Raw genomic sequence first — 19,633 nt, forward strand, 5'->3', positions numbered from 1 at the left:
AAGAGATCATTGTGCATTGGCCTTTATTACTCCAGGGTTCGATTTGACAAAGATAACTCTAACTTAAAGGCAGTGGACACTATTGGTAATTACTCAAAATAATTATTAGCAGAAAACCTTACTTGGTAACAAGTAATGGGGAGAGGTTTATAGTATAAAACATTATGAGAAACGGCTCCCTCTGAAGTAACATACATGTAGTTTTCGAGAAAGGAGTAATTTTTCCATGAATTTGATTTTGAGAACTCAAAATTATAATTTGAGGTCTCGAAATCAAGCATCTGAAAGCACATAACTTCGTGTGACAAGGGTGTTTTTTATTTCATTCATATCTCGCAACTTGGACGATCAATTGAGCTAAAATGTTCACAGGTTTGTTATTTTATGCATATGTTGAGATACACCAAGTGAGAAGACTGGTCTTTGACATTTACCAAATGTGTCCAGTGTTTGTAAGACAAGTCCTAGGACTCTTTAGAAGTTATTAAAAACTTAAGGCAAGTCTTAAGTTAGAAGGAGCTACAAGTCCTAACTCAAGATAAGACTATAGTCTTAATCCACCCCTGGTCACTGGGATATTTTTGTATTCCTGCAGCCGATTTCACAAGATGTTCCTTGCATTAGACAGTCTTCTTCACTTAATTTATATAAATCTAATTTAAAAACACATTTGTTTTCTTTACGCATTTAATTCATTCTTGCTCTGTTTGTGTATTTGTGTTTTCATTTTTTTCTCTGCATTTTTTGTATTCCTTGTAATGCGCAGTACAGTATATTTATATAGGTAACTGCTCAATATAAATGTCTGTTTTATTATAAACGCTAAGACCAAACTGAACTCATCCAGATTCCTTTAAGATTAATCCTGAGTTAGGAAGAGTTTGGTGAAATCGACCGCTTGAACCATCTCGGCTTCCTTGGGAGTATGTAGCGCACCAAGCTAAATCATTCACAAATTTAATTTACCCCTGGGTGATGAAAAGCAATTATAGTTATTGTCTTGCTCAAGGACACCAACTATTGACCCCTTGCACGCGCATCACACGCGGCGACTGACGCCACGCTCACCATGTTGGTTGGCAAGTTAAGTTTACGTGTATTAATGCCGCGTCGCCTAAACTGCGCACTTCACTGCATAACGCACAGCATAGAGTTTATATATATGAAAACACACAGTGAAATTGCCCACCAGTATGGCGCATTCAAGATTTTTTTGTCGATGATGTCAGGTGAAATAGGCCAGTAGGAAGTTTGGTGTAGTGTGGAAATATTGTCTTAAACAAAGAAAAACTAACTATTTTTTATTATTTATAGATGAATGAGATATTCACCATGAGTGACCTAAGCAGTAGTTACATGGAAACAAACGTCAACAACTTCAGCCCAGGAAGTATCGACGTCGACGCATCCATCACCTTCACAGAGCAGATCCTAACCGATGTCATGCAGACAGTGACCGCTAACCCATCAGGCACAACCTCAGCGAGTCTATCCATCCAGACTCTGATTCAGATGAGTGTAGAGAGTACCATCGTTATGGCGGTAGAGGAGGGTACATGCTGTCAGGATTTAGCGATAAATACAACCACGATCACAGCGATGGAAGGTAAGGTTGTGGATGACAGTCAGGGAGCGATTTCGACCAGTAATTGCGCATAGCAAAATATTTAGCCTTAGGCAGTGGACACTATGGTAGCTTTCTCTCGGTAGCTTGTAACATGCAGGAAAACTGGGTGGTGATTGGCCTAGGCAGCAAAATGCTCTGTTCCTATTCGCTGTGAATAAGGTGAGCTGCGGTAGCTCGTAACAATATTGGTAGTTACTCAACACAATTATTAGCATAAAACCTTACTTGGTAGCAAGTAATGGTGAGCTGTTGATAGTATCAAACTTTGTGAGAAACGGCTCCCTCTGAAGAAACGAAGTTTACGAGAAAGAAGTTATTTTTCCACAAATTTGATTTTGAGAACTCGGAATTAGAACTTGAGGTCTCGAAATTAAGCATCTGAAAGCACACAACTTGGTGTGGCAAAGGGTGTTTTTAAAAATATTTTTATCTCGCAACTTTGACGCCGAATTGAGCTCAAATTTGTACAGGTTTGTTATTTTATGCATATGTTGAGACACACCAAGTGAGAAGACTGGTCTTTGACAATTACCAATAGTGTCCAGTGTCTTTCACATATCTTTGATTATGCTTCTTGTTTTATAACCATTTTAAATTTGGTCCTTTTTTGTCCTGTTCATCTTTGAGAGGGCGAGGCAATTTTCACAGCATTTATAATTTTTGAAGGGGCACCAAGGCCAATACTAGGGCAACAGAGTCCACAGCCTCTGCTGCTGCCTCCACGTCATTCTCACCTGCTTGTTTATTATTGCAGAAAATGCCTTTGAGCACTGACCAGGGCCAATTTCATAGAGCTGCTTAAGCAGGGAATATTGCTGAACAATTCTCTGCTTAGCAGAAATGAGAAGGATACCAGTCTTAAATTGTACATATGACATGGTATTTTGGGTGGTAATCTTATTTTGGTAAGCGTAATTATTTTGTGCTTAGCTACTTTATGTTCAGCTCTATGAAATTGGGGCCTGACAACATTTCCAATATGTTCATCAACGATATTGTGCTAGTATATTTCCTTTCCATGTAGACCGTATTGAATATGACGTCACCATTCAAATATTTACCCTACAAGATGGTGTCTGTGCGCGCGTGCGTGGGTGTGTGTGTGCATGTGCCGTAGAAATCAAACCGGGAATGCTTCGTGCTTCGTTGATGTACGCGTTTGGACGCGCATACAGTTTGACCTACAAGATGGTGACTTTCATAGCAAAAAAGGGGTTATTCAATATGGTCTATTCTCTACAAGACATTAATAAATGATATTGATTGTTTTTTAGTAATCCTGCCGACCACTCCACTTGTAACTCAGACGCCACCAGTATCAGACACGATGACACCAGGTGTAACCACCAATCCAGAGGTACCTACAACTCTTATGCCAACTACTGTAGTCCCTAGCACCGTAATACCTAGTACTTTAGCTCCTACAACTGCAGTGCCTAGTACTTTAGCTCAAACAACTGCAGCCCCCACAACCGCTGCCCCCACAACTGCAGCCCCCACAACTGCAGCCCCCACAACTGCAGCCCCCACAACTGCAGCCCCTACAACTGCTGCCCCCACAGCCGCTGCTCCCACAACTGCTGCCCCCACAACTGCTGCCCCGACAACCGCTGCGCAAGCAACTGCAGCACCTTCAACTACAGTGCCCATCCCTCCCGAGTCGACAACCGAAGAGGACGTTATATCTACCACCACCACCGAGGCATCAACGACATCATCAGAGGTAAAGACGCACAGTGTTTAAGTGTTTTTGTCTGCACCAAACCAATAAATCTTTCTTTAACCAGAGTAGCCTGAACATCTGACGTCACACTTCGAGGCTTGTGAATTACGCAAGAGAGTGGTTTCAAGCCTAGGTCATTTCCTGTCCTTAATCACCTTTGACGTACAAACGTCACCACGGCCCAGTCAAAACATCCAATGACATCGTGTAACCTTAAAACCATGTAAAATCTGCCAGCCTTTTTGTTCTCAAAGTTACCAATTTTGTGCACAGGCTTTAAGCATATAGTGTTGCTTAAAAAGTTTCTGCTAAGCAAACATAAACAGGGTACCAGTCACAATTCAAACATGTGACATGTGGTGTTTTACTGGTAGGCTTTTTCTGTTATTAAAGCATGCTTTTCTTGTGCTTAGCTATTTTTATTTTTGCTGCTGAAATATGTAGTAGCTCTAAGCTCTAAGCAAATGTATGTAGTAGCTCTAAGAGCCAAGAATGCTAGCTTGTATTACTAGTATTCAACTTTAGTAAAACAATGTTTTGTAGTAAATTGGTTCAGCATTTAATGATAATTTCCTTAAATTTTTTATTTTAAATCGTGCTTGTTTTGTAGGTGGATAAGCCCACAACTCTCTCACCATCAACAACACCACAACCAGGTAAATGCAACACACTGTATCCTTCAATTTGAATTTGTGATGTGTTTAAATAAAAAAACTTGTTGCACAAAGTTACGTGCTTTCAGAACCTTTTAAAAAAAGTCAGAATGATTTCAATTGAAAATTAACCCTTTGGTGCACAGATTAAATTTTACAAAAGCAAAAAAAGTACATGTTCAACTATTTTTGTTCTTCACAACAGCACCCACTGTTGAATATCAAACCAAACAAAATCTCAACACTCACTCTAAACAATCACATGAGGGCGGTATATAAAGTCCAGTTTGATGTGTTTGGTAGGATGCTAGCAACCGCCTTGTGCACCAAAGGGTTGAAGACATTAGACATGTTTGTCAGTTGCTAAAGACCAGTATTCTCACTTGGCATCTAAAAGCACATAAATTTGTGCACATGTCCAGGTTCTTTTTCAAACATGTCTTTCTTGTAACTTCGATTGAGTCCAAATTTTGACAGATTTGATATTTTATGCATATGTTGGGATACACAGAGTAATGTTAGGGACTTTTCGTTTTCAACGACGGATGGTTCTGCGACGGTACATGTAAATATGACATTTGGCATCATCTGCGCATGCGTCGGCTTTGAGGACGGTCGTCCCTCAATTTCTACGACAGTACTTGGGATGAATCTTCGTTGTGCTGAAAACAACAACGTTTAGCTGAACAACCGTCGCAGAACAATCCGTCGTCGAAAACGAAAAGTCCCTATTCTTTGACAAAAAAACAACTGTGTCCTGTGCCTTTAACACAAAAACTTGGTTAAAAGCGCTGGACACTATTGGTAATTACTCTAAATAATTAGTAACATAAAACCTCACTTGGTCACATGTAATGGGAGCTGTTGATGGTATAAAACATTGTGAGAAACGGCTCCCTCTGAAGTACAATGTAATGTTTGAGAAAGAAGTAAATTCTCACTAAAAAATTTGAATTTGATTTTTGAGCTTCTGAAAGTACATGTACACAACTTGTCCAACAAGGGCATTTTCCCCCATTATTATCTTGCAACTTTGACGACCAATTGAGCTCAAATTTTCACAGGTTTGTTATTTTATACATATGTTGATATAAACCAAGTGGGAAGACTGGTCTTTGACAATTACCAATAGTGTCCAGTGTCTTTAATTTACAATACATGGAGATAATCTGTAATACAAACATGCAAAGCTTTATAAAAATTATTGATATCATCTTGGGCTTTGTTTTTCTGTGATTGACAGCAATGTTGAATCCTCCAGAGTGTGGGATATCAAGCAGGTCAGCACCCAGTACACCAGTTACACCAGTTGGTACCTGGCCATGGCATGGATCAGTCAATTTCCGTACCGGTCATGCATGCGGTTGTACACTCATAGGAGAGCAATGGGCGGTCACATCCGCTGGTTGCATTGGGTAAGAATCTGATTTGTATATATTTGGTTTGCAGTAACACCATGTGAGACCAGTTCAAGAACTGACTCCGCGGTAGTGCAGTTAATCACGATCCTACAAATGTATAAGCTAAAGTAGTAGTCCAAGCCAATTTTCTATACCTTCCCCCCGGGCAGTAGTTAAAAAGCAGGACAGTTCTTTTCAGAACTGAGAAGTCTCCCGAACATCCAATAAATCTACTCCGCGGTAGTAGAATAAATAAAGACGGTTCTTTAAGAACAAACTCTACCTGGCAAGAAGATACACACATGGTGTTACCGCAAACCAAATATATATTGATACCTCACCATGCAATGCCGCAGACTTCTGATTCAAATAAAGAGAATCTTATTCAAATACTAAATGCAGGAGTGGATTTTTGGACTATTCCATTTCAAGAGGTGAAAACCGAGTAAAATGGAATAGTCCAAGACCAGATTTCATGCAGTGAGTTTATTCTGTGACCATGCACGTATTTAATACATTAAATTTTTTTATACTCGGGATAACCTTGCTAGGAGACGTGCATGTCTGTCTGTTTGTTTTGTTTCTTTGTCTGTCTGTTTTTTTTACAAGCTTCTGCTTATCAAAACAGCCCATACTCAATTTATTACACTTATCCTGCTTACTTTTACTTAATGTTATTTTGGCTTTACCCCGTAGTCAAGGTTTTAGCCAGGATTTGGTAAAAGGGTGTCCAAATTTGCTGGAAATTTTAAAACTGGGTGTCCAAATTGTTCACTTACAATAAATTGTTCACTTACATTAAATTTAAATTAAAAACAGGGTGTCCAAAAGACACCCAGACTAATGTGCCTTTGAATTGAATGGAATACACTGTACATGTACATGGTCCTTGTAATTTTTAGGAGTACAAGGAAAATCAGACAACAATATTTCAATTTCAGATATTTTGTATGTTTTTTTTTTTTTACAGAGATGGCGGAACGTTATCCTCCCTTGTATTTGGTGACATCACAAGTTCTTACAGCCAATCAAGTATCCATGTTGAGCGAACGGTTGAAACGATTCGCATACATCCAGGGTACAATCGTGTGACGTTAGATAATGACATAGCATTCCTGAAGCTAGCTGAACCTGTGATAGTCAGTAACGATGTCTGGCCAGTTTGTTTCCAACAAGATCAACAAACAGGGACGCCAGAGAATTATAAGAATTGTTACATCGCTGGATGGGGTACACTGGGAGGTGAGTGTTCAAAGTTTCTCATGCTCGGACAGGCAAAGTAGGCCATGTTTTCTTCACATGTACATGTAAAATTCATTTCGGTTTGACCCATATACACTGATGTGTGTAAGAAATTTATAACATACAAGTACAGCGCATCTGTTTCCCATATCCAATTAGGCCCTGGAGTACGGAAAAATATAGCGCATGTGTGTCCCATATCCGAATCGGCCTTTGGCCTCATTGGATATGGGTGTGCAGAAGCGCTAGATTTACATTTTGTATCTGTATCCCAATCACGCTTGTGTGATACTTTAGGTAGTGAGGTCTTGAACAGCTTTTCATAATGTTAATTGATCATAATTCTTTAATGACAGGTGTTTTGAATGAGAACCTAATGACATCACCTGTTCTCAGTGTTACTGATGGTATATGTCCAGGTTCCACACTATCGATCAATCTGATGGACAAATTCATCTGTGCACAGTTCACCGCTCCTGATGCATGTCTTGTAAGTACAGATGTTTTAAAGGATTCGGGTACTTTTTCAAAATGTTCACAGATTTAAATTAAACTTACAGGGTTTGAAAAAATTGATAGTAAAAAGCTTCCCTTCAAATGTTACTTACTGAGGTGCTGTAGTTTTTGAGAAATGAGTAAAACAAGTCACAAAATAATTTTCGTCTGAGACCTTTTTCTTATAGCACCATGTAATGGGTTTACAAGGTGCTGTGGCACAATATGCTGCCGACCAAACCAGGACAACGTGGCAAACCCCTTCTCTTTTCGATAAGTGCACTGGGTTCTTATACATGCAATACACAACACACAGGACCAACAGCTTTTCGTCCCATCATATATAATAAAACTTGAAAAATTGCTCTATAAACTACTATTTGACTTATATTTCTTGTTTAGGGTGATAGTGGAGCTGGATTAATGTGTCAGAATGAGACGACCAATGCGTGGAATCTCGTTGGTATAATAGATTCAACATCTACTGATTGCTCCGAGGGTACATTCACTAAAGTGGCTGGTTACTATGACATAGCTTCTTCCATCATTGATACAGGTAAGAGTGTGGGTTTGAATCCCGGTCATTACACTTGTGTACTATAATTGCTTCTCTCTACCCAGGGGTATAAATGGGTACCTGCAAGGAGGGTAGAGGTTGATAATGTGTATGAAAAAGCCACTGGAGTGCCACGGCAGTTCAGGGCTATATAATCCCTAGGGAGCTGAGAAATATTAAAAAGGAATGTTAATTGCCTAATGTCCAGGGCACTAATGTAAACAATCATTGAGACGTTATTGTGCAGGACTCGAATTTGGGAGAAAAATTCACAAGACCATAGGGCGTGTAGCTCAAAATTCAGGCTTCTTTAAAGGCAGTGGACACTCTTGGTAATTACTCAAAATAAAACCTTACTTGGTAACGAGTAATGGGGAGAGGTTGATGGTATAATACACTGTGAGAAACGGCTCCCTCTGAAGTGACGTAGTTTTCGAGAAAGAAGTAATTTTTTCACAAATTTGAATCAAGTTAAGTTAAGAATTTGAGGTCTCAAAATCAAGCACCTGAAAGCACACAACTTCATGTGACAAGGGTGTTTTTTTCTTTCATAGTCATCTCGCAACTCTACGACTAATCAAGCTCAAATTTTTAACAGGTTTGTTATTTTATGCATATGTTGAGATACACCACGTGATAAGACTGGTCTTTGACAATTACCAATAGTGTCCATTGTCTTTAAGTAAGATTCAAGTTTTTTGACCATTTCAAACTTGCACCGTATGTGTTATTTCTGAACTACTTCAAGGTTACACTCCATCAAGGAATCTTTGATCAAGTTCCATGCTTCTTCTCATTAAATCCAAGTCTCAACACTCCTGGGGCGGATTTCACAAAGAGTTAGGACAAGTCTTATCTCGAGTTAGGACCAGTTACTCATCCTAACTTAGGACTATCCATGCAATTTGTATATCTTCTAGGACTAGTCCTAAGTTAGGACTAGTCCTAACTATGTTGACCCCTGGGGTAGCAGGTCTTTTTTTCAGCTGCACAATGCAACTGGAACTCTCTACCACATAATTTTGTTGTGTCTGTTTTTCTTTGTTTCGTTTGTTTTGTTTTGTTAATTTGAGTTTGAGAATTTTGCTTGATAATGGAGGAATGACAGTCTTTTCAAATCTGTTACCATTTCTTCCTACTTTGTTTTTTATGTTATAGGTTCGGATATCCCCTGTGAGACTATCCAAGTCCCACAATGCACCTCTGTCTTATCCTACTCAACAACACACCCAACGAGCCAATCAGCAATCGCGTCTCATATGGCTACAGCTGAGTCGTCTGGTCTCCTGTCTTGTCACAGCCAAGCTAGTGTTGTGTTATGTGCTGCTTTGATGCCTGAGTGCCAAGCAGATGGCACCGGTCTAACCATATGTCAGGCGATGTGTTTTGAGGTGTCTACTGCCTGTACTGCTTTGTTCCAGCAATTATCATTAGTACTTGATTGTAGATCATATCCACTAAGCCTCGATGCATCGTCAGTCTTATGTCAAACAGGTGAGAATAAGCTAGCCTTAAATGGAAGGTAGCAATTTAGTCATCACTCTTAAAATTAATGGCAGTCAACTTGTTGGAAGCCTACAGCAGCTTTTGATTGTATAAAGTGTTTGGAGAAACTTTTCACTTTGAAGCAGTGTGGTTATGTAAGACTATATAAGTTCTTATGTCCATAATTTGAATTTGAGAAGCGTTCAAGCTAAGCTTAAAGGGATGCTGCAGTGAATACAAAAAATAATTTTGCTGTCATTTATTTCTGATATATGTATTGAACATCAATAAAATGTGTTTTGTTTATTCCCGACATATCTGACTTGCGTAATTAGCGAATAAGTCATGCCCTTTTGTGGATTGTTACCGCCCCCCTACCATCGACGACACATCGGGAATTCAAACATTATCGCCGGTAAAAAGAGTCTGGTCCCTAACTACACGCGCCTAGGTACCAGACTACACAGTGCACACGTCTCTATATGCACACAGCCAGGGGGCCCGACGGCTCGGGTTACCGACATGACGTCACGTTTATGCAAATGAAGGCTCCCTTTAAGGGGCGGGGTGGGTTCCCCTAATCTCTTGAAAACCATTTTTAAAATACTTGCGCATTTAATAAAAAATATAAAAAAATATTTCAGGTTTAAAAAGTCATGTTCAATCGTTTAAATGAATAAAAAAAAAACACTGCAGCCACCCTTTAATGCTTCTCAGATTGTGTATTCCTACACATGGAGTTTTCTTCCTACGAGGTCATATTCACCCCGGATTTACGGCGATGACTCAAAAGCGCTACAACCTTTTAAAATGAAATTTCCAGATGTTAGTATTTATTGTGTACATCTACATTTACATAGGACTAAAACAATTGAATAGTTCAAAACACCAAAGGTATACTTTGCCTTTGAGTCTGTGATTTATATGGGTTTTTCGTAGATGGCATTTCATTGCAAAGCACTGGGCCAAATTTCAAAGAGCTGCTTAAAGAAACCAGTTAAATTCATCTGTTAATTTCATAACCGACTTCCTTATATATTTTTACAGTTAAAATGGTTAACCGTTTAAACAAGAAATTTGGAGACTGTGCTATTTTTATTGCTGGTCCCCGTAGCTGGAACTCTGTAGAGCAGTTTAAGGGACTCTTAAAAACACATCTGTTCAATTTCACCATCAATATTGTATTTAGGTTTTGGTTGCATTCTTCGGAGAAGGAGCTTTATAAATACGGTTGGTATTATTGTTATTATTGTTAAACATTCCAATCGTAATTCCTATTTAATCTTTTGCCAACTCTGATTTATAGGAGAAGATTATTCCTGTGGAAACCGCAGCTTAACGCTCCCAGCTCTGTACGACTACACAACTCTATCCTCTCCAAACTTCCCCAACCTCTACCCCGGTCTAGACGACTGCGTCTGGATCATCTCAACCCCACATAACACTCGCATCATCATCAAATTCCTGACTGTGAAGATTGAAGGTTGTTGTGATACCTTAACCATCGGTGAAGGAAACGATGAGAGGAACAGAACGTCAACGCTAGCTGCTGTGTTTGGCATGACTGCACCTAAGCCGTTAGTGATTGAAAGCAGTAGTATGTGGCTACGTTTCCAATCGGACAGTTCAGAACAATTGAGGGGTTTCCAAGCTGAGGTGCAGGCAATTGGTACAACAGGTAAGAAATATAAAATAATATAATAATAATAGTGGCTTCTTATATAGCCCTCAGGTCTGTCACGCAGTGACGCTCATGGCGCTTCGACATTATTACCCCTGGTCACTGGGCCTTAAATAATTCCTTAAACCATCTCAGCTCCCTGCGGAGTATACAGCCTGTGCTGCCAAATATTTAGCGCAATCAAAGCTAATCAATCACAAGAACCAACTCTGCCCTCACAGGTACCCATTTACCCCTGGGTGAAGAGAAGCAATTACATGTATAGTGAAGTGTCTTGCTCAGGGACACAAGTGTCACGACCGGGATTCAAACCCACACTCTGCTGAGCAGAATCACCAGAGCTTGAATTCGGTGCTCTTATCCGCTCTGCCACGACACCCCGCCAAATTGTATTCCTATCCTGGATTAAAAAAAAGGAAATCTATAATAACGTTTAAGTACCTGCTGCTAACACATATGATTGGAATTGCCTCTAGCCGCAGGGCTAGCTCGGTGGTCTAGGAGGAGCATCTGCTTTAGCATGGCAAAGGTTTAGGGTTTGATTTACACCCGAGTTATATGCCTGTGGTTTTATTCTACAGATTTTGGGGCAAGTACCGAGTGTACAGTGCTTTATTCACAGTGTAAAAATAAATCGCATTCACTCTCCCCGATTAAAAAACTGACTTCTACATGTATTAATTAACAGTTCTTATATAGTGCAATTCCAAAGATGATCATTGCGCTTCACATACAAAAAAGAACATTGTCAGCAAGTTGAACTTTATACTAGAATAAATGTGTTTTGAGACTTCGCTTGAAAGCATCAACTGTTGGTGAGGCTCTTATGGATGGTCTGTGGTAACTGGTTCTAGAGAGTTGGCTGGAACACACTGGACGATCCATCAATCGCCTATCCGTTTCTTACTCTTTGGCATGATAAGACGAATAAGGTACTGGTAATTGGGTGGCAATGCAATCTGTAGTGTATTAATATTACCTCATTGTTTACTTTTATTTGTCTGTTCTATAGGATTAGCGAGTTATTGTTCACAGAACTCTGTCTCAAGATGCTCTGATGGTACTTCTTGCATTCCGTTCCGATGGCGTTGTGATGACGTCATGGATTGCCCTCAAGGCGAAGATGAAGATTGTCAAAGTAAGTCTTCAGATTCTAATCCGCAAACTTGCTGTACTGGATTGTTTTATAGATTGTAACTGGATAACAAATATTTTAAGTCTGGTTTTTGTCAACATATTGCTTGTTTGTTGGCAAAAGATACACAAAAAGTCTCCTGTAAAAGTTTCAGCTGAATACAGACTCTACCTGGGCCCAATTTCATGGCTCTGCTTACCGCCGAATTCTGCGCTTATGATCACGATTCCCCGCTTATGCGCAAGCGCCGAATTTCTGCGCTAGCCTTGAAAGCATAGAATGCCTAATAAATTGGAGTACGCACGCGCAGAAGCCAAAATTCGCCGCTAACCCGTGAAATACGCTTGCCGTCATTCCTTAAGTGCCGATTCTGTGCTTACGTTAAGCAGAGCCATGAAATTGGGCCCCGTTAAGAAAACAGCAAAGAAACATCTTGCCTCGAAACAATTCATGGCACCAACAGCAATTGCAGTGGTGCCCTGTGCTATTGCTGTTGTGCCCTTTGCAAAGTTCCAATACAATTTTACATTTTCTTCCTAGGAGCTCCCCTTAGCAGAGAGAAACTGCTGTTCCCCTTCCAGAGCGAAGTTCAAAGCCTTAAACTGTCATAGTATTCTCACTTGAACAAAGAGTTCATATAGTGAGGTGAAAGTGGGTACCAACCGCATCTCTGGTTGCAGCATTCACAAACAGACACCAACCCTCAGAAATCTGAGAAATGATTCATACATGAATCTTTTCTCAGACACAACTACATGTAATTGAATTGATTTTTAGTCAACTTTGGCAGTTCAGACGAAATAATTTTGCAGGATGCTTTACATGTATACTACCATTACCATTTTTGTTTCTAGAAATTTATATTATACTTACATGTAACTGCGAGTGTTATTATTGATAATATGCAAAAGCACTCACAATTATAATTCAACGAATTTCATACATCAAATAGTATTATAGTTTACTCGTTGCCTTGGATCGGACGAGTTGATCTTTGGAAAGCGTTTAAAACCATTTTTGTTAAAAAATGCATATGGTTAGAAAAAAATGTTTTAAAAGTAGAATATAATGATCCACACAAATAGTCTCAAAATTGCACGGTCGAAATTAACGGTTAATTTGTGAAGTCAAAATTTTGTCAGTTGGCAAAGTTCTAAAGCTGTGCAATTTCAGGGATATTCGTGTTGATCATTATTCTACTTTTAAAACATCTTTCTATCCTTATTCATTTTATAACAAATGGTGTCAAACGCTTTTCCAAAGACTATCTCGTCCGATCCAAGGCAACGGGTCCCTTTAAGGTGAATTTGACATTGAACATCAAGAGTTTTTATTTTTGTTTTTTGTTCAGTCCTTCATGAAGAAATCACCCTCGGAGTTGATGGCAGCCAGCAGATCTTATCACCAAGGTATTCCACAGGTAGCTACATCTCCAACTCCAACGCCACTTGGGTCATCCGTTCCCAACCGGGCAGGAAGCTTCTAATCAACTTTGACACATTCAGCACTGAGTTAGACTTTGATATATTCTCAGTTGGGGATGGTGGGATTCCGAATGATCTTAGCACCCTGTTCTTTGTTTGGTCTGGGAAGTTGATGCCTCCAGTTGTGGTTTCCAATAGTAACCTCATGTGGATCTCGTTTGAATCTGACGGTTCTGTCGACACGGGAGGGTTCGATTTCACTGTCTTCGATGTTGACAACGCTGGTAAGTTTCAAGTCTGAAAAAAGGGAATTAAAGTGTAGTGTAGAGATTTGGGTTTTTTGCTTTCAGTGGGTTTTTAAGATTCGGGCCCAATTTGATAGCTGCTTAAAAACACTGGACATCATTGGTAGTTGTCAAAGACCAGTATCTCACTTGGTGTATCCCAATACATAAAATAACAAACCTGTGAAAATTTAACCCATTTGGCCATCAAAGGTGCAGAGACTAATGAAAGAAGAAAAAAACTTGTTGCAGAGCTTTGTCATGTTTGTGTGCTTTCAGATGCAAAATAAAAAGCTTCAGCTGAAGTCTTTTATTATTTGATTTGCGAGTTAGAAATTCTCTCTTTTTTTAGAAACTATGCTACTTCAGAGGAAGCCGTTTCTCACAATGGTTTAAGTAATTACCAATATTGCTTAACAATTGTCTGCTAAGCAGAAATGAGCAGGATACCAGCCACCAACTGTACCTGAACAGGGTAGTTTAGCTAGTATTCTTAATCTAGTACTTAGCATACTTTTGTTATTCTTGGCTACTTTTTCTGCTATAAGCCGAGTCACACTGCAGCGAAAACGATATTGATAACGACGCAAAGAGAATGCATTATATTGGTTGAGCTGCTTCACGCCGAATTTGCCCACGCTTACTCAACCAATCGAGGCTGTGCATATTTAACGTTCTCGTTTTCATTATCGAGGCCTGTGTGACCGGGCCTTAAAGCATGGATATGGTCTCATGAATGGTTTTCTTGATGTATACTCCATTTGTAGTGACTTTTGACTGCGAGGCTGACCAGTTTGACTGTGGCCATCTGGTTTGTGTTCCTGATACCTGGCAATGTGATGGAGAACCTCGCTGTGCTGACTGGTCCGATGAAGCTAATTGTGTCGAAAGTAAGTTCATTGATTTTATTTTGTGCCCTCTGCAAAATGAAAGTGGCTCTGCTGTCAAATGAAATTCCAGGCCTGTAATTGTAGGAAAATGAGCAAGTTTAACTTTTGTTTTCGTCATTGCAGAAATTTGTTTTCTTCTTCACATTTTTTCATAAAACCCTTTTGTTTCTTCCCCTGACAGTAACGGCTTCAGGGTCAATGACCCTTTTGACCCTGTTCACCTCTGACCTCGGGAATCTGACCTCACCAGAGTCTGTCCAACTGAGCACTCGGTTCGTCAATTCGGTAAGTTTTGGATGTTCCCTTTTCTTTGAAAGCGATGTTACAGAATTGGTAAAAAGCAAAAACTTGAAGATCACAGTATTACATAAAACTCACACGGTCTAAATGATAATGATGGTAGAAAACATCCCTTGAAATATTTCTGTCTAAAATGTCATATTTGATGAGAAATAAATAATATAATTTTGTGCTCGGGGTTAATTTTATTGTTTTTTGTTTTCTGCTACCATGTCATGCAAAAGGTGTAATCAGTTTGTCACTATTTTTCGCGTGACCCATGGCTGATATATCTTGAACTTCTACAGGTTTGTCAGTTTATGGTGGATTGTACATAAAGTGCTTACACTGCCAGCAACTGTTTTTTTAGCAAAAACCAATTCTGTCATGTTCCTTTAAACTATTGCTCCAGGGTTGTGTACGGTTCCAATCAACCCATTGTCACCAGAGCCCAGTTTCATAGAACTGCTTAGACACAAAAATTATGCTAACTATATTCTGGTTGCCAACCAAACTACCATGTTACGTGTACAACTTATGACTGGTTTCCTGCTTATCGCTGCTCAGCAGACAATTATTAGGCAATATTTCTGTTTAAAGGGATGGTATACATTTGGTTAAATCACTCCTGAAATGTGGGGTTGTAGGAAACTCTCTGCGCATTTAAGTTCAATATATCCTCAATACCGAGTCATTTTTCCTTTTTCCTGCACGGAAAAAACTGCTCTGAAACACTTCCACTGCAGTGAGTTCAGTTATTCTAGGGAAAACCTACACAGTCAGGTAGGGACTGAAACCCGATCCATGCAGTGCCCCCCGGCTTGACTCAACCCAGGGTCCTAGAGGCAGAAGGCATGGAATAATACCACTATGCCCCCCCCCCCCAATAAAATAAATAAATAAATTGTTTGGGTGCTCTGGATAAACACAGATCTGTAAAGGCCGAGTCACACTGCAGCGATAATGAAACTAATAACGATCACGACGCAAAGAGAACACATTCTATTGGTTGAATTGCTTCACGTAGAATTCGCACACGCTCATTCAACCAATAGAATGTGTTCTCTTTGTGTCGTGATCGTTATCGTTTTGGTTACCTCTGCGATGTGACACAGCCTTTAGTGAATTTAACCATATAGACATAAATTAAGCATTAACCTAAATATTACAGATTTGTTTTATTATTCTGTTATTTGTTTGTTGGTTTCAGATTGATCCAGTCTTAAGTAATGGTCTTGGTACGGCGTATGTTTCTACAACTGTTGATGCTTTCAGGTAAGATTTCCATTCAGGCAGAATGAGCCAGATTTTTGATTGCGGGAGGGTGCTCTCAAACAAATTAGTATCTTGATCATGGAGGAAATTGTATCACTTCCCGGGGGGGTTTATTCATACATACCCAAAACGGTTACTAATGTTTGGAAAGGAAGAGCGAAATCATATAGCCTGCAGAGGAATTTTGTGAATAAGGTAGACTGTAGCCACAAAGACAGTTTGGATTGTTTTTTTCCCCCAGGACATGGGTTTTAGTGTATGTTGAGGCCTTGAGACAAACGGGAAAATGTAAAAACTGGTACACACTCACAATGTGTCAAATGGTTTAGGCGCAATCACTAGAAAGTGAAGAGCACTTTTATGAGACCTTTATGGAGGGGAGTTATTGTTTTAAATGACAATTTTTGACTGAAAAGAGAGGGAAGGGTGGTGGATGTAGATGGAGCTGAGATGGTTTAAGGAATTAAATAAACGGCCCAGTGACAAGGGGTAATAATATAGACCGTATTAAATAACTCCTTTGCTGCTATGAAAGTCGCCATCTTGTAGGTCAAACTGTATGCGCGTCTTAAAGCGTACATCAAAGAAACACGCAGCACGCAATGTTCCCAGTTTTATTTCTACGGCACAAGCACGCACACACACACACACGCTCGCAGACGCCATCTTGTAGGGCAGATATTTGAACGGGAACGTCTTATTCAATACGTTCTATTGGAGCGCTTTGTGAAGCTCATCAGGTGTGAAAAGTGCTGTATTAAAACCGACTATTATTATTGTTATTGTTTTTGTTGATTGTCATAGGTCCTCTACTGATCCCGTCACACGTACAGCTGCAGACACTGCGGTAGACTTCACCGTCAAGTTGAATCGATACCCATCTACTGCACAAACTCCTGGTGAGGTACAAACTCTCATTGATAACACACTAACGACTGAAGTACAAGATGGCAGCTTGGGTTTCCTCCAGGTCAACTCAACCTCTGTTGTGATTCATATGGGTGAGGAGCTTAATTTTTTTTCTTTGCGTGTTTGTTGCTTATGTTTTTATGCAAAACACAGTTAATGGCCTGACGTTTTGACCCTAATAATAATAATAATAATAATAACCGTATTTATAACGCGCCTTTTGCCAAAGGATACAAAGCGCCAGGTATTATTACTGCAAGGAGTGGGCGAATTTTGAGATATAAGACCTAATCCTTAAGCACCATGTAATGGTTTACAAGGTGCTGTGGCGCAATATGCTGCCAATCCAGCCAGGAACACCGGGGCGGACCCCCTTCTCTTTTCGATAAGTTCACTGGGTTCTGTTATATGCGTTTCACAACACATGGGACCAACGGCTTTACGTCCCATCCGAAGGACGAAGCAATGGTCGTGTGTCTTGCTTAAGGACACAAGTGTCACGGCTGGGGATTTGAACCCACACTCTGCTGATCAGAAACACCAGAGTTTGGATTCGGTGCTCTTAACCGCACTCCCACGACACTCCCTAGCAGAGTCTTTCTCGAAGGCTGTTGTTTTTACTGTAAATTTTGTCGAATTGTGTTTACGTGTAGGCATTTCAATACATTCACTTCTAAATTATGTAGTTATATCAACGAAAACAATTAGGCCTGAGCGTCAAGGTTTTAAAAAATAGCTACACTTCTGGCATTGCTAGATGTGCCAAAAATTACAAAATTGTGGGACTCTCCTATATCCAAGGTCATATCCCATACCCCTAAGACTTGTTTCATCTATACCCTCATCAGTCTCCGCTTGGTTCCCTCGTTCCCTGTGCTTGTCAACAAACTCACTCAGGTTAGTGAGCGCACACTCCCTACCCACTCTAACCCCCTACCCCTTGGACTTGGGTCATATGGAAGTGTCGTGGTCATGGAAGTGTTGTGGCCGAGCACCGAATTCAAACTCTGGTTTTCTGATCAGCAGAGTGTGGGTTCGAATCCCCAGCCGTGACACTGCGTGTCCTTGAGCAAGACACTTAACCATTGCTTCGTCCTTCGGATGGGACGTAAAGCCGTTGGTCCCATGTGTTGTGTAACACATGTAAAAGAACCCAGTGCACTTATCGAAAAGAGAAGGGGTTCGCCCCGGTGTTCCTGGTTGTGGCTGCTTAAAGGAACACGTTGCCTTGGATCGGTCGAGTTGGTCTTTGAAAAGCGTTTGTAACCGTTTGTTATAAAATGCACATGGGTAGAAAGATGTTGTAAAAGTAGAATACAATGATCCACACAAACATGCCTCAAAATTGCGTGGTTTTCCTTTTACCTCGTCGACTAACACGTCGGCCATTTATGGGGGTCAAAATTTTGACTCCCATAAATGGCCGACCATGTTAGTTCGCACAGTAGAAGGAAAACCACGCAATTTCGAGGCAAACTTGTGTGGATCATTGTATTCTACTTTTAAAACATCTTTCCAACCATATGCATTTTATAAAAAACGGTTACAAACGCTTTTGTTTTGACCAACTCGTCCGATCCAAGGCAACGTGTTCCTTTAATGCGCCGTAGCACCTTGTAAACCCTTATAAGGTGCTAAATAATTGGGTCTCAGAATTCATCACTGCAATAACCTGTCATTCTGAAAGTTTGTATATACTCAGCGCCTTGAGTACCTTGTTAGGTAGATTCGTGCGCTATATAAGACTTCGATATTATTATTATCATCAATACCCTCAGTCACTCTAGGTTCCCTGTCCTGATTCAGGTTAGTGAGCGCACACTCCCTACCCACTCACTGTGGGTTTCAGTTTAGTCTTTAAAGGGAAGGTACACGTTTGGTAATTGTCAAAAACCAGTCTTCTCACTTGGTGTATCTCATCATAAGTATAAAATAACAAGCCTGTGAAAATTTGGGCTCAATCGGTAATCAAAGTTGCGAGAAAATTATAAAAGAAAAAACGCCCTTGTTGGACGAATTTGTGTGCTTTCAGATAAGTATAAAAGACTGAAGTCTTTTATTATTTTAGTGAGAAATTACCTTTTTCTCAAAAACTACGTTACTTCAGAGGGAGTTGTTTCCCACAATGTTTTATACTATCAACAGCTCTCCAATGGTCATTACCAAGTCATTTTTTAAGTTAATATTTGTTTTGAGTAATTACCAAACGTGTACCTTCCCTTTAAGTTCCAACTGCAGCTTTAATCTAGCTAGGCCCAGCTTTTCTTGTTCCTATTCCATTAGTCCCGCCTCGGGGACTTGGGAACATCACACCAAGCCCTCCAAGGCAGTAGATAACTTTCTTTGCTTTTCACTTATATTTAGTTGTAGTTTTGTGTAGAACGCTTTTTTATTTACTCCATTTTGTTGTTTGTTTTCTATTTATAGTGTTTGTACCCACCACAGCACCTTCAACATCAGGTAACTTTATCAAATCATATCAAATCACTCTATAAACATAAATTAATCATTTTAATATTGAAGTAATATTTGTCTTTTGTTTATTACACACCGCCTAATGTATGTAATGTTATTA

General features: G+C 39.9%; 1 protein-coding gene across 4 annotated transcripts in view; it reads left to right on the forward strand.

Annotated features, from left to right (window-relative positions):
• The window catches only part of LOC139949618 (uncharacterized), a 49,426-nt gene that overhangs the window by 13,446 nt on the left and 16,347 nt on the right, over window positions 1-19,633 (forward strand). For 3 of the 4 annotated variants that reach the window (XM_071948053.1, XM_071948057.1, XM_071948054.1), the window contains exons 7-22: window positions 1,315-1,606; window positions 2,902-3,350; window positions 3,961-4,006; window positions 5,247-5,418; window positions 6,374-6,645; window positions 7,002-7,135; window positions 7,543-7,696; window positions 8,855-9,190; window positions 10,488-10,859; window positions 11,875-12,000; window positions 13,349-13,705; window positions 14,473-14,595; window positions 14,777-14,880; window positions 16,085-16,149; window positions 16,954-17,150; window positions 19,486-19,518. In XM_071948053.1, the coding sequence (XP_071804154.1) occupies window positions 1,315-1,606; window positions 2,902-3,350; window positions 3,961-4,006; window positions 5,247-5,418; window positions 6,374-6,645; window positions 7,002-7,135; window positions 7,543-7,696; window positions 8,855-9,190; window positions 10,488-10,859; window positions 11,875-12,000; window positions 13,349-13,705; window positions 14,473-14,595; window positions 14,777-14,880; window positions 16,085-16,149; window positions 16,954-17,150; window positions 19,486-19,518 (3,232 nt within the window). The remainder of the gene's footprint in view (window positions 1-1,314; window positions 1,607-2,901; window positions 3,351-3,960; window positions 4,007-5,246; window positions 5,419-6,373; window positions 6,646-7,001; window positions 7,136-7,542; window positions 7,697-8,854; window positions 9,191-10,487; window positions 10,860-11,874; window positions 12,001-13,348; window positions 13,706-14,472; window positions 14,596-14,776; window positions 14,881-16,084; window positions 16,150-16,953; window positions 17,151-19,485; window positions 19,519-19,633) is intronic. The other variant, XM_071948055.1, reaches the window with a different exon arrangement.

Source organism: Asterias amurensis, chromosome 17 (assembly GCF_032118995.1).
Source record: "Asterias amurensis chromosome 17, ASM3211899v1".
NCBI lineage: Eukaryota > Metazoa > Echinodermata > Asteroidea > Forcipulatida > Asteriidae > Asterias > Asterias amurensis.